At 57.9% G+C, this 12,290-nt stretch overlaps 2 protein-coding genes across 7 annotated transcripts in view; one reads left to right on the top strand and one right to left on the bottom strand.

The window, feature by feature from the left end:
• Window positions 1-235: 235 nt before the first annotated feature.
• On the top strand, window positions 236-7,556 carry DPF1 (double PHD fingers 1). 2 transcript variants are annotated; one of them, XM_029213555.1, is made up of 11 exons: window positions 236-396; window positions 471-578; window positions 1,990-2,117; window positions 2,394-2,483; window positions 2,878-2,956; window positions 3,152-3,283; window positions 4,183-4,233; window positions 4,326-4,445; window positions 5,555-5,667; window positions 6,187-6,298; window positions 6,434-7,556. In XM_029213555.1, exons 1-11 carry the CDS (start codon window positions 372-374, stop codon window positions 6,502-6,504), a joined length of 1,029 nt encoding a protein of 342 aa, XP_029069388.1. In that variant the 5' UTR covers window positions 236-371; the 3' UTR covers window positions 6,505-7,556. The 2 variants fall into 2 exon arrangements, with proteins under 2 accessions (XP_029069388.1, XP_029069387.1); XM_029213554.1 differs by having other exon boundaries at window positions 242-396; window positions 6,217-6,298.
• Window positions 7,557-10,018: 2,462 nt separating this feature from the next.
• SIPA1L3 (signal induced proliferation associated 1 like 3) overlaps window positions 10,019-12,290 on the bottom strand; it is a 236,791-nt gene continuing 234,519 nt past the window's right edge. For all 5 annotated transcript variants that reach the window (XM_029235191.1, XM_029235212.1, XM_029235204.1 and 2 more), the window contains exon 22: window positions 10,019-12,254. In XM_029235191.1, coding sequence (XP_029091024.1) covers window positions 12,111-12,254 — 144 coding nt within the window. In that variant the 3' untranslated portion in view covers window positions 10,019-12,110. The remainder of the gene's footprint in view (window positions 12,255-12,290) is intronic.

The following is a 12,290-nucleotide window of genomic DNA, read 5'->3' as shown; positions in this document are numbered from 1 at the left end:
GGTCCCGGTGTATTTTTATCTGTTTCTATACTGTGTGTATCCACTCCTTGGCTCAAGGCCTGCTTGAGTCCGGGTTGGGGGCTCCTGGGTCCAGGAGCGACGACAGCGGGGGAGAGGTGAGGTTGGAGGAGTCGGCCCACCCATTCCCCACGGGCGGGCTGGGGGAGGGGTGCCGGGCGACCCGGTGCGCCTGCCCTTGCTGACAGCCGCCCGCCCGCCCACCCGCCCCTCGCAGCCTAGGCGAGGACTTCTACCGAGAAGCCATCGAGCACTGCCGCAGCTACAACGCGCGTCTGTGCGCCGAGCGCAGCCTGCGCCTGCCGTTCCTCGACTCGCAGACCGGCGTGGCCCAGAACAACTGCTACATCTGGATGGAGAAGACCCACCGCGGCCCGGGTACGGCTGGGAGGTTGGGGGTGGGGCGGGGCGGTGGCTTCGCAGCCGCGTTCTTACCGCCTTTCTCACTCCAGGTTTGGCCCCGGGACAGATTTACACGTACCCCGCCCGCTGTTGGAGAAAGAAACGGAGACTCAACATCCTGGAAGACCCCAGACTCCGGCCCTGCGAGTACAAGATTGGTGGGTGGAGCTCCGTCCTGTGCCTTCGGTGGCCCCAATGGGTGCCCACAGCACACGCTGATAAGTGTGTGGTGATGCCGGTGTGCGTCTGAGCATTCGCCTTTATTTCCCTCCTAGCCAGTGTCTGAGTGGCTGGCTGTGTCTGCCGTTGTGTGTCTGGGTGTCGTCCAGAGATTCTCCAGTTTTCCCTGAGTGACTGAGCTTTGGACTGTATCTTATCCTACTTGGGCCCAGGCGTATTTCAGGACAGAGTGGTATCTGTTATGTGTGTCCAGGTGTATCCAGTCTTTGTATCTCTTCCCTTGTGAGCTGGGATGTATCAGAGTATCTGACTGTATTGCTTCCTGTGGATGTCTGAGTGTGTCTGGATGTATCAGAGTGTCAGGTTGTAACTCTTTCCCTTTGTAATAGAGTGTATCTCAGTGTCTGTGTCTTTTTTCAGGTGTTTCCAAGTGTATTAGAAGGTTTGTTTCCTCTTGTGTGTGGCTGGTCTATCAGAGTGTCCAGCGGTTCCTGATGTGGGTGTATCAGGGGGTCCGGCTCTCTCTTCCTTTGAGCGCCAGATGCTTTGGAATGTCTGGGAGAATCTCCTCCCTGAGTGTCTGTCTGGTGTATTAGATGTATTTCTGCACGTGTGCTGCCCCATGAGTGTCTGGTTTTATCACTTCTTGAATGTGTCCAGTACTATTAGAGTCACTGGCTGTTTCTCTTCCCCTGTCCAGGTATATCCAAGGATCTGTGTGGGTCCAGGTGTATTGGAGGGACTGTCTCTATCTCCTGTGTGTATGTGTATCCACCTGAGTGACTCTCTCTAGGTGTGTCTCTGTCTCCCCTAAGTATGTTCAGGTGTTTGCTAGGATCTGGCCGTGTCTTCCCCATGTGGTCTGGGTATATCTGGTGGTCTAATATTCTCTTTTGTAGTGTTGCTGGGTGTGCCAGTATACCCAAGGGTCTGGATATGTCTCCTCCATGTGTCTGGGTATATCTGAGTGTCTGGGTGTATCTCTTCCTTTGTGTGTCTGGCTGTCTCAGATGACCTGTATGTATCTCCCCTGTGTATGTCCATGTGTGTCCTGTTTGAGTGTCTGCTCTCTCCAGGTGTGAGGGTCTGGGTGGGGTCTCCTACAGGTATGTATGTAGTTATATAGGAGGGTCTGGGCATGTCTCCCCTTGAGTGTGTCCAAGTGGCTCTGAGGGTCTGGCTGTGTCTTCCCCAGGGTCTGGGCATCCTTGGAAAGGATGTATGGAAGTATTGTTGGAAGGGTGTATGGTTGAATCTTTGAGTCTATTGCTGGTTGAGTGTGGGAAAGCCTCTTCCCTCTAGCAAAGAGCATGATTCTCCAATCTGGGCAGTTTGAGGAGTCCTCCAGGAACAAGTTCTCCACTTGACACCCTCCTCCCTTGTCCCCAGACTGTGAGGCGCCATTGAAGAAGGAGGGCGGCCTCCCAGAAGGGCCGGTCCTTGAGGCTCTACTGTGTGCTGAGACAGGGGAGAAGAAGATAGAGCTGAAGGAGGAGGAGACCATTATGGACTGCCAGGTAGGATCCCCCCACCCCCGCACCAGGGGCCACAGCTGCTCTCTCACCCCTGTCTCCTGCCCCGGCCCATCCTGTTCCTGCTCTGAAATCTCCCCTGGCTCCCTAGGGCCTTTGGGCATCCTAAGTCTCTATTCTTCCACACGTCATCTCTTTTTTGGAAGACCTCCTGACTTGCCCTGACACCCCCAGTCTCCGGTCCGCCCAGAGCCACCCCCCCGGCAAAGCAGAACAATACCCCATTTTCTTAACCCCAATCTCCCTTCTCCTGGTGCCCAGAAACAGCAGCTGCTGGAGTTCCCACATGATCTTGAAGTGGAAGACTTGGAGGATGACATTCCCAGGAGGAAGAACAGGGCCAAAGGAAAGGTATCGCTCCAGAGTTTCTCTCCATCACTCCTCCGCTCAATGCAGATCCCATTTACTGAGTATGTACAATGTTCAGACCCTGCCCCAGTTTGACCTCATTTAATCCCCAGAGCAGCCTGAAGGGATAGGGGATTTTTATACCCATTTTACAGATGAGGAAATTGAGGCTTGGGTCTATTAAACCATTTGCAGAACAGAGATTGTACGGTGGGTTAGAACTAGCTTCATACCTGTGTCACGGATGAGGAAACTAAACCTTGGAGAGATCAAGGGAGTTACTCAAGGCCCACAGCTAGGAAGTGGCAGAGCTGAGATTTGACTTTCAGGCCCAAATGATGAAAATTCTCTTAGTTCCCTCCCTTTCTTGGCCCCTCACTCATGACTTTTCCCCTAGGCATATGGCATCGGGGGTCTCCGGAAACGCCAGGACACCGCTTCCCTGGAGGACCGAGACAAGCCGTATGTCTGTGATAGTGAGTCTTTCTGAAGAGGGGGGAAGAGAGAGAGAGTGGGGCCCAGAGACCTCTCCCCTCCTGGCCCCCTCCCTTCTGTTCTGGACCCTGGTTGGGGGATGTTCAGGCCTCTGGCAGAGGGTGGAGGTGTGATCCTGGAGGCCAGGGCAGAGGCGGGCTGGGAGGGCTGACCAGCCCTTCCTGCTCACTCTCCAGTCTGTGGGAAACGGTATAAGAACCGGCCAGGGCTCAGCTACCACTACACCCACACCCACCTGGCTGAGGAGGAGGGGGAGGAGAACGCCGAACGCCACGCCCTGCCCTTCCACCGGAAAAACAACCATAAACGTGAGCAGGCGGGCAGGGCGTGGGGTGGTGAGGGGCCCTGGGAGTGGGGGCTAAGGAGCCTGGGAGGGAGGGGGCACATTAGACATTTCTGGAAAATCTCCAGCTCAGCGGTCCCCTCCCCCCACCAACCATGGGGGATGCTGGCTCTGAGGTTGCCATGGCAACCAACCATCTCTCCCTCGCTCCTGGCCGGGCGTAATATTTCTGGGTCTGATTTATTGTTTCAATTAGAGCTTGGGGAGGGGGGGGTGATAGATGACTCCCCTCCCTCCCTGCCTCCCTTTCTCCCTTCTCTGCTAAGCTTTGGCCGAGGGGCAGGGTCCGTGGCCTGGGAACCCTTGGCGATCGCCCATGCCAATCCGGTGCCAACCCTGACAGATGAGGGATGGGGGAAGGCTTGGGGGGAGGCTCTGCCAGTGGAAAAACCATCTTTCCACCCACCCCTCGGTGGGAGAGGGCAGTCTCTTCATCCCATCCCCACCACACACCGAGGCACCTCTGTGTTGAGAATTTTCCTTCCGAATGTCTGTTTCCACACCAGATCTCAGCCAGTGGTGTCCACCTAATTGTTATTTAGTCGGGGCTTAGTTGTGGGGGGGCTGTCTGGTAGAAGTGTGTATGGGCGGGGAAGCAGGGGGCTCTTCCTAAAGCTGCATCTGCCAAGTTTTTACCTAATAAAGAGGATGTATCAGTTGTCCTCAAAGAGTTGGGGGGGTCCTGATGAGAATTATTTGGGCTCCCCCAACTCTCTTTTGCTACTGGCCACAGCTTGGGGTAGCTGCTCCCTCCCCCTACCTCCTCCATGCCTGGAGGAGGGGTCCAGCCCTTTGGCTGAGGCTGGGGGCAGGGTGGAGCTTTGCCTATGGTGAGAGCCCCTCTTTCTGTCCCCCCATCCCCAGAGTTTTACAAAGAATTGGCCTGGGTCCCTGAGGCACAGAGGAAACACACAGGTAGGGACGCCTCCCTCTGCCCCCACTTCTGCAGCAGCCTTTGACCGAGTGTCCCTGCCTGCCCACGCCAACCCTTGCCTGCTCTCTTTCAGCCAAGAAGGCGCCTGATGGCACTGTCATCCCCAATGGCTACTGTGACTTCTGCCTGGGCGGCTCCAAGAAGACGGGGTGTCCCGAGGACCTCATCTCCTGTGCCGACTGTGGGCGATCAGGTGATGCCCCCGCCTGAGGTTTCTGGGGGCTGTGGTGGAGAGGACTCCAGGAGTCCAGATCTGGAGGAGAGAAGGCAGAGGAGTGAGAGGACTGGTGGGGGGGATGCAGAGCATCCCAGGGGCACTGAGGATAAAGAGCCGACTCCAACTGCTGAGGATTGTGGGAAACTGAGTGGGGTCAGGGAGGCTCTGGGAACAATGGGATGTGGTAGTCATGGCATTGTGGGTGCCGGCATGTGCTTATCTGGCGTGGGGAACAGTGAAAGATGGTTGCCAAAACATCGTGGGTAGTGGGCTGTGATAGCGAGTAATGGATTGCCACTGCCTGGGTGCTGTGGATCACAGAGGGCGCTTGCCATTGCCATGGAGTTGTGGTTAATAGACGGTGGTTTCCCAAGGTGGACTTGTAGGTAATAGACGGTGGTTGCCTCAGCACGGTGGCTAATGAATTGTGGTTGTCATGGTATTATGGGTAGTGAAATATGGTTGTCATGGCGACTGGGTGTAGTGGAAGGTGGTTGTCGTGGCCTGGGGTAGTGGCTGCGCATCTGTACTGGGGTGGTGGGTTGACCAGTGGGTTAGCACCCTGCACAGTCATGTGGGTAACAGTGTGGTTGCTGGGGCTTCGTGTGTAATGGGCTTGGGTTGCAGGGAAAACCAGGGTGTGGGGACCCCTCTGTGGAAGGCGGTTGCCATGGCATCGTGGCTGGGAGACTGTGGTTGCCACGTACTGCGGTTAATGGAATGGAACCGGTTGGCCATTCTGCTGTGGGTAATGGAACGTGGCTGCCTCAGCACGGTGGTTAACAGAATGTGGCTGCCCCGGGGCTGTGGGTGGTAGAGAGTGGTTGCCACAGCACCGTGGGTAATGGAATGCGGTTGCCATGGTGTCCTGGGGAGCAGAGTGTGGTTGCCATGGTGGCTGGGTAGGAGACTGGTGGCCAGGGCAGCACTGCCTGCGGGACAGGGTCTGGGCACCGTGGGCTGGGTGGGGTCGGGCTGTGGGCCTTGTGAGCTAGGGATGGGGGCTGAGCCATTGCTTCCCCGGGGGTCAGCAGCCACCAGGGGCACGATGACCCCTAACCGCATCCCTGCCCCTTGGCCCCCAGGACACCCCTCGTGTTTACAGTTCACGGTGAACATGACGGCAGCTGTGCGGACCTACCGCTGGCAGTGCATCGAGTGCAAGTCCTGCAGCCTGTGTGGCACCTCGGAGAACGACGTGAGTGCCCACGTGCCCCCTTCCCTGGGACACGCCCCCAGGCGGCCTCCTTCCCCTGGAGCCCCCTCCCTGGTGAACACCAGTAACCTGTATTATGATTACTGTTAGTGTCCATTAATTGAGCCCGGCACTTAATACTCTTCACTCTGACTCCTTCCAACTGCCCTGAGGTAGGTGATCTCGTTCCCACTTCACAGAGAAGAAACCGAGCTCAGAGAGGGGACTAGACTTGCCCAAGGTCACCCAGCCAGGAAAATGGTACGGCTGGGACCTGAACCCACGTCCATGACTTCCAGACCATCTCCGTGTCATTTTAAGTGTTCCACAGAGTCCTATAAAACCTAAACTACAAACTGCAAACTGACAGTCCTCAGGGGTGTTTTGCTCGTCGCCCAGTAGGGTTTTGCAAAGATGACCTTCTCAGAGCCCTTTGTCTTGCAAGGGACCGCCTCCCCCAGCCCCTTTGACCTGGCCCCTGCCCCCGCCCCCCACCCCGGTTTCTGGTGCCCGTGCCCCCAGGGTGCCAGCTGGGCGGGTCTCACCTCCCAGGACCAGCTGCTGTTTTGTGACGACTGCGATCGGGGTTACCACATGTACTGCCTGAGTCCCCCCATGGCGGAGCCCCCAGAAGGTGAGAGAAGAGGAGGGCCGGACACGGGGGTGGGGTGTTGGACAGTGGTTGTCCTGCTGTCCGCTGGGTGGCAGGGGGTCGGGGCAGCCCTGCCCAGACCTGGGCCTAACTCCCTGTCCTCCGGCCGCGCCGCAGGGAGCTGGAGTTGTCACCTCTGTCTTCGGCACCTGAAAGAGAAGGCCTCTGCCTACATCACCCTCACCTAGGCCTGGCTCTGGCTCACCTGGACCTCTGGGGTGATGCTTGCCTACCTGCCTCTTGGAGCTCCTCCAGTCTCTCCCCATCCTTAATGCCCCACAGTGGAAGGGGCCGGGGGTGGGGGGAGCCTGAGAGGGGGCTGGGTCACCCCTCCCCTCTGTGCAAGTGGAATGTTTGCCCTGTGGGTTGGTGGGCCCAGCAGGGTCCTCTCCCTTCCTCCCTCCTGCCTCACCCCTTCGCAAATGGGCACCAGGGGCTTCTGCTCCCCTCAAAGCCATACCCCGCCTCTGGGCGGGCACGAGGGGTGGTGGATGCCAGCTGGGGGCACGGACAAAGCCTTTTTCTAAAGAAAAAGTCAAAAAGTTAAAAAAAAAAGAAATTAATATATAACAAAGAGTCCTATAAGGTCTGGCTGGGTGGAGGGGGCACTGCTGAGCGCATCTACTGGGCACCGGTCTACGCTAGTTTCCTGCCTGGCGGCTCCTCCCCCCAAGTCCCTGGAGTTGCAGCTCTCCCACCTCCCCACCCAAGGTGGGCACCATTCCCCCCTTGTGCCCAGGGCAGGTGGGTGTGGTGTCCACCCCCGCCCTCTCTTGGTGCCCACTGTGGATACTGCATGATGTGAACCACGGTTTTGAACTCCGTTCCTGCTCCCTCCCCGAGAGCCCCGCCCCGAGCCCACTCCGTGCCCGCCTTGGCAAGGCGGGCCCCTGCCCAGCGCCTGCTGGAATGAGAAGCACAGACTCTGCAACGGACTAGATTTTCCTCCTCCCCCCGCCCCGATTCCCTACCGGCCAGGCCGGGCTGCCCCCTGCCACCCTCGCTGGCCATTTTCGGGTCGCGAGGGGGCGTGGTTGTTTCTTGTGGTTGTGTGTGTTTGTTGTTCGGGTTTAAAAAAAAAAGGGAAATTGAGACTGCAAGTGGGGGAGGTGGTGGGTTTGGGGGGGTCTCCCCCAATCCAGGCGTGTCCCCCCTTGTAAACGAGTCTCCTTTATTGCCTGCCTCTGCTGTGAATTAACTTGTTCCGTGTATTAAACTGGGCCTGACCCCTCTGCCCACGTCGTCTGCCTCGTTCTCCAGGCTGGTTTGGGGCATCACCAAGAAGGGGAGATGGGGCCTCATTGGGGGAGAAGCAACCGAGGTTAACAGCTGGAGCTGGCCCTACGTCCATCTCCCTCCAGCTCCCCTCTGCACCCCGCCTTTCTCTGGCTTTGTCCCAGCTCCTCCCTGCCTCGCTGGAAAGGAGAAGGGGGGGGATGGGGTGGAGGGGGCTCCCACCCAGCCAGCTGTGGTTGCCCTGGCAACGGACTGCTGCAGCTGCAACGGGGAAGCAGTGAGGAGGGAGGCGGGAAGCTGGGGACTGGGGGAAGGGAAGGGATGGAAAGATGAAGACTGGGGGCTGGCCCCTCCCCTCGGGGCCGTTGGTAGGGATCAGGGGTGCCAGGGGCGCCTCACCCTACACCCAGACATCACCTGGAGCTCCCTATCCCGATGTGGGGCAAAGAACAGAGGGGAATGGGCAATGGGATATAGATCCAGGGACATTAGGAGGAAGACAGATTTGGGTGAGGTGAGGTGAGGAGTGAGAACCAGGACACAAGAACAGTCAGGAGAGAGACAGATAGGAGTCACACATTTATAGAGAATGAGAAAAAGAGCAGGAGAGGGAAGACGTAGACCTGGAGAGAGATGTAGATGAAGAGGGCCAGAGGAATTATGGTGGAAGAGGACAGAAGAGATGATTTAGTGGGAGAGAGGCAATAATAGTAATAAAAACCAGCAGACACATGGGGAGAGACAGAGGAGGAAGTACAGGGATCTGGAGAGAGACGCAGAAGAGATTCCATGTGGGGAGGCAGGGAACCAGGGCACGTAAAATAGGAGAGCGGAAGAGAGACTAAGAGCGGGGAGGCACATTTGGGGAGAGAGATGAAGTTAGGACCCAGCACAGGCGAAGTCCTAGGACAATGCCACAGACGTGAGATTTCAGGGGAGAGGACACAAAGAATTTAGGGAGACAATAGAAAAATCTGGAGAGAGCCAAGAGCAGGAAGGGATTCAGAGCCTGGGTGAGGGGAGAGCCAGAGGCGGGGTGGGAGGCAGAGGAGACTGGGGGAGGGTCGAGGAGGGCGCCCGGGCCCGCGAGAGGGGGACAGGCAGAGGAAGTGGAAAACTGGGGCAAGATGGGGAAGGGATGAGCAGGGCACAGTTCAGGCGAGAGCGCAGGCTGGCGTGTGCGAGTTGTGGGGTGTTGGAAGTTGGTGTGTGTCACAGGCGCCAGGAGAGGATGTGAGAACAGCTTGTTCCGCCGTTTCCGTGCTGGAGGGGGGAGGGCAGCATGGGTTGAGGATGGGGCCTCAGGGAGGGCGGAGACAGGGAGAGTGTCTGGAACACTCTAGAATTTTTAGGAGATGTGGAAATAGCTGGTCCACCTCCTCTGGAAAAAGGATATATAACCGTTTTGGAAAAAGATTTGTTGTGTGTGGGGGGGGGGGGCGGGTGTGTGTGTGCGGGAGAGTCTAGGTTACAGAAGCATCAGGTTTGAGCACGGAAACAGTAAACTCCATCACAGGTAAATGTCTAGGTGGGCCAGAAAGCCCCAGCCGTGGGGCCAGCTCTGTCAAGAGAAGGGGCTGCTTCTCAGATCCAGGTGGAGCTGGACCTAGACTTCCCACCAGAAGCCGGACCTTGGGATTCTCACATGAAATTTCGAGGTCTGGAAAAATAAGTTTGACCCTGATCCCCGGGTCAAACTGCGAAAGTGTTTCGCCAGGGCAGCTGCAGATCTGGGCCCAGGAGTTTAAGACCGCTCCCAGCTAGGAGAGCCCCTAGGCCCGGGGCTGAGGTCCCCGGCTGTGTCGGTATCTTTCCAAGACACCTCCACCTCTCCCCGAGCCCCCGGGGCCTGGAAGCAGGGGCTGCTCTTCACTCCAAACCACGGACTAGCTGACTGGCAGAGGGAGGCCTACTCCCACCGAGGGCGGGTGTGGTGCCAATGAGCTAGCACCCGGCAGGGTGTGGCCTGGGGCGACAGCCCCGCTCAAGGAGGCAGGGGCCCCTCAGTTCCGAGTCTTGCTGCAGAGGACAGAGTTACCAAGCTCGAAATCCAGCTTTCTTTCTGTACGATCTCCAGATTTTAAAAAGTTGACCATTAATTTTAAAACCAACACAACTCCATGGGCCGGGTCTGGCTTTTAGGCCTCCAGTATATGAATTCTGAGGTAAAACCTTCCTCTTTTTAACTTAAGAATTTCTTACATTCGGGGGAACTCCCCGGCGGTGCAGTGGTTAGGACTCCGTGCTCTCACTAAATTTCTTACATTCTGAGTGTTGGATTTCTGTCACTTGGGTTTCAAGAAAGAGAGAATGGTGCTCCCTGGCTCTTAGGGGTGTGTGCGTGCATCGGGGGGGGGTGACGGCGTTTGGGACAAGGGGGACAGGAGGAGGGGGCTGACGCTGGATCACACCCGCTTCTCAGGGAGTCCAGGCAGCTGCTCAGCTAGCGAACACACAAGCCACTTCTATGAAACATTTATTTCCTTTAAAACCTCCAGAAACATGCCAGAAAATCTCAAGACGGGGATGGGGCTGAGGGGTGGGGGGAGATAATAAAGAATAAAAAAATCCAAATGAAACAAATCAACATAAAAAAAAAACCCCTGCTGCTATCTTCAGCCATCAGATAGAACACCAAACTCAAATTAAATGTGCTTTGCAGAGATCCTTTAGAAATAACAGACAACAAAACCCAAAATCATAATTTACACTTGTCGATGTACATGATTAGGTCCCCAAAATGATTCAAATGATCTGAAGATGTGAGGAGACAACTTAAAAAAACAAAAACGGGTGGGGGAGGGGTGAGCCCCAGGTTAGGGTCTGAGGAAAGGGTGGGGTGGTAAGTGGTCCTGGAGAACCCTCCCCAAAAGGGACCCGGGAAGAGGGGCAGAGACATCACAGTAGCTGGCCAGGGCTGAGGACCCGGCAGGCGCCCCTCGCAAACCACAGGTGAGGGAGAGGAGATGGCAGACCTGAGGGCCTTTCTCGCGCGACTGCAGTGCTGCCGAGGGGCCAGAGGTTGATGGCAGGGAGGCACGACGAGGGTCCTCTTCTCTTGCTCCTTCAACGTCTGTGTCCTGTGTGGTCGGTCCCCAGAGCCTCCTTCCCTGAGGTTTCCGGCCCCAGAGAGGAGGCGGCGGGGTCTCCGGGCGGGACTGGACCGCCCGGTGCTGGCCCCCCGCCGGAGCGTGCTGCTCTCAGCTGGGCCCCCCGGCCTGCCTGCCCACCCTGCTTTCGTCCCCAGCCCACGGGGGACGCGCCTCGATCCTCAGCTTGAGGTTGGGGGAATCCACAGACTGTGGCCGTACAGACTTGTTCTGGCGCAACTCCACATGAAAAAATAAATATATATATATATATTTTTGTTTGTTTTTAAAGGAAAAAAAGAAACTGTTTCCTGGGTGAACAGCGTAGTACCACACCGGCCTGGCTGCCTGGCCAGCTGCCCCTTATTGCCTCGAGAGAACCAGCGTCTTGTGGGGTTAGCACAGCAAGGCGCTCCCCGGGGAGCACAGTGACGGTGTCCGACGTTGCTGCTGCTACTGCGGGGCCTACGAGATGGGCCGAGGGGCTTTGCAAAGGGAAACAAAAGCGGAGAGGAGAGGGAGGCTGCCTCCCTCCGGCCCGGACCTGACGGCTCCGTGGAGCCCCTCCTGGTGCCCGGGAGGGGCCGGGGCTGACGGAGCTGGGGAGGAGGAGGGGTGGGCTGTGCCGGTTCCGCCGCTGGGCCTGGCCGGGTCAGCAGCTCGCAGGCGGAGGGGGCCCAGGTGCCGTGGCCTCTGGCAGTCAAGGGACTGGTAGACAAAGGCTGGAGAAATGGTCCCGAGCGTGCAAATACCTTCCCCCTCAAAGAAGTTAACTCTGGATGCTGGGGTTTCCTCGCTCCACCCTGGGACCTCCCAAGACAATAAATGAAACTCTAAGAAAGTGCTCCTGGTTGCTTTTTGGAGGATAGGGTAGGGAGGGGGCAATGTCCATGCTTTCTGGAGCCAGTGCACCAGGGACCAAGAGCCCTGGCCCACTTCCACGCCGGCCCGCACCTCTCCGGGCGTGAGGGGAGAGCGGGATGGTTTCCCGCTGTGATTTCTCAGGCAGGGGTCTTGGCCCCATAAGCCCAGACGCTGCTGTACGTGGTGAAGAAACCCGGTTCGGGGATTCCTGGAGCTGTGGGGTTTGGAGACTCACTCCTGCCCTCCACGCCCTTCCTACAGCTTCCAGTGGCTTGGTCCTAGGAAGAGGCTGGATGTGGATGGCAGGATGGGACACTGGGGGCAGTGTGGGCGTGGCCCAGCCCCCAGGAACCTCAGATGGCGGCTCGGAGGGAGACCACGTCGCCCTCTGGGGCTCGAGGGCCAGGAGTGGACCCCAGCTCACAGCCCCGTGAGGCCTCCCTCAGGTCCCACTGCCACCCCGAGTGTCCGTGTCCACGGGAGGGCGGTGGGGCCCTGGCTGCATAGCTCGGTCACACCTGCAACCAGAAGCCGGGCTGAAGGAGAGGACAGCAGGAGCCCCCGGTCTGCCCAGGCGGAGGGGGGCAGGTGGCAGCCTCTCCACCTCAGAGTTCCTTCTTTTCCCTGCAGAAGATCTCGGCGAACTTGCGTAGCTGCTCGCTGGCGGCCTGGGACTCCTCCTGCAACCGCTGGTTGTTCTGCCTCAGGCTGGCCACCTCCGACTGCAGCACCGCCTTGTCTTGCTTCTCCTGCGGGGGCGGGGGCTGGCATCAGCGGGCGCACCT

The sequence above is a fragment of the Monodon monoceros genome, unplaced genomic scaffold (genome assembly GCF_005190385.1).
Source record: "Monodon monoceros isolate NGI ecotype Baffin Bay Population unplaced genomic scaffold, NGI_Narwhal_1 Super_Scaffold_10, whole genome shotgun sequence".
NCBI classification, from domain to species: domain Eukaryota; kingdom Metazoa; phylum Chordata; class Mammalia; order Artiodactyla; family Monodontidae; genus Monodon; species Monodon monoceros.
The sequence above is the reverse complement of the archived record's forward strand: the minus strand, read 5'-3'. Positions and strand labels throughout refer to the sequence as shown.

Coding starts and splice junctions, on each gene's coding strand:
- DPF1 (XM_029213555.1), top strand. CDS start 372: ATGGAGAAGACCCACCGCGGCCCGG. Junction 5,668..6,186: donor GTGGCACCTCGGAGAACGAC/GTGAGTGCCCAC, acceptor CCGTGCCCCCAG/GGTGCCAGCTGGGCGGGTCT. Junction 6,299..6,433: donor CATGGCGGAGCCCCCAGAAG/GTGAGAGAAGAG, acceptor GCCGCGCCGCAG/GGAGCTGGAGTTGTCACCTC.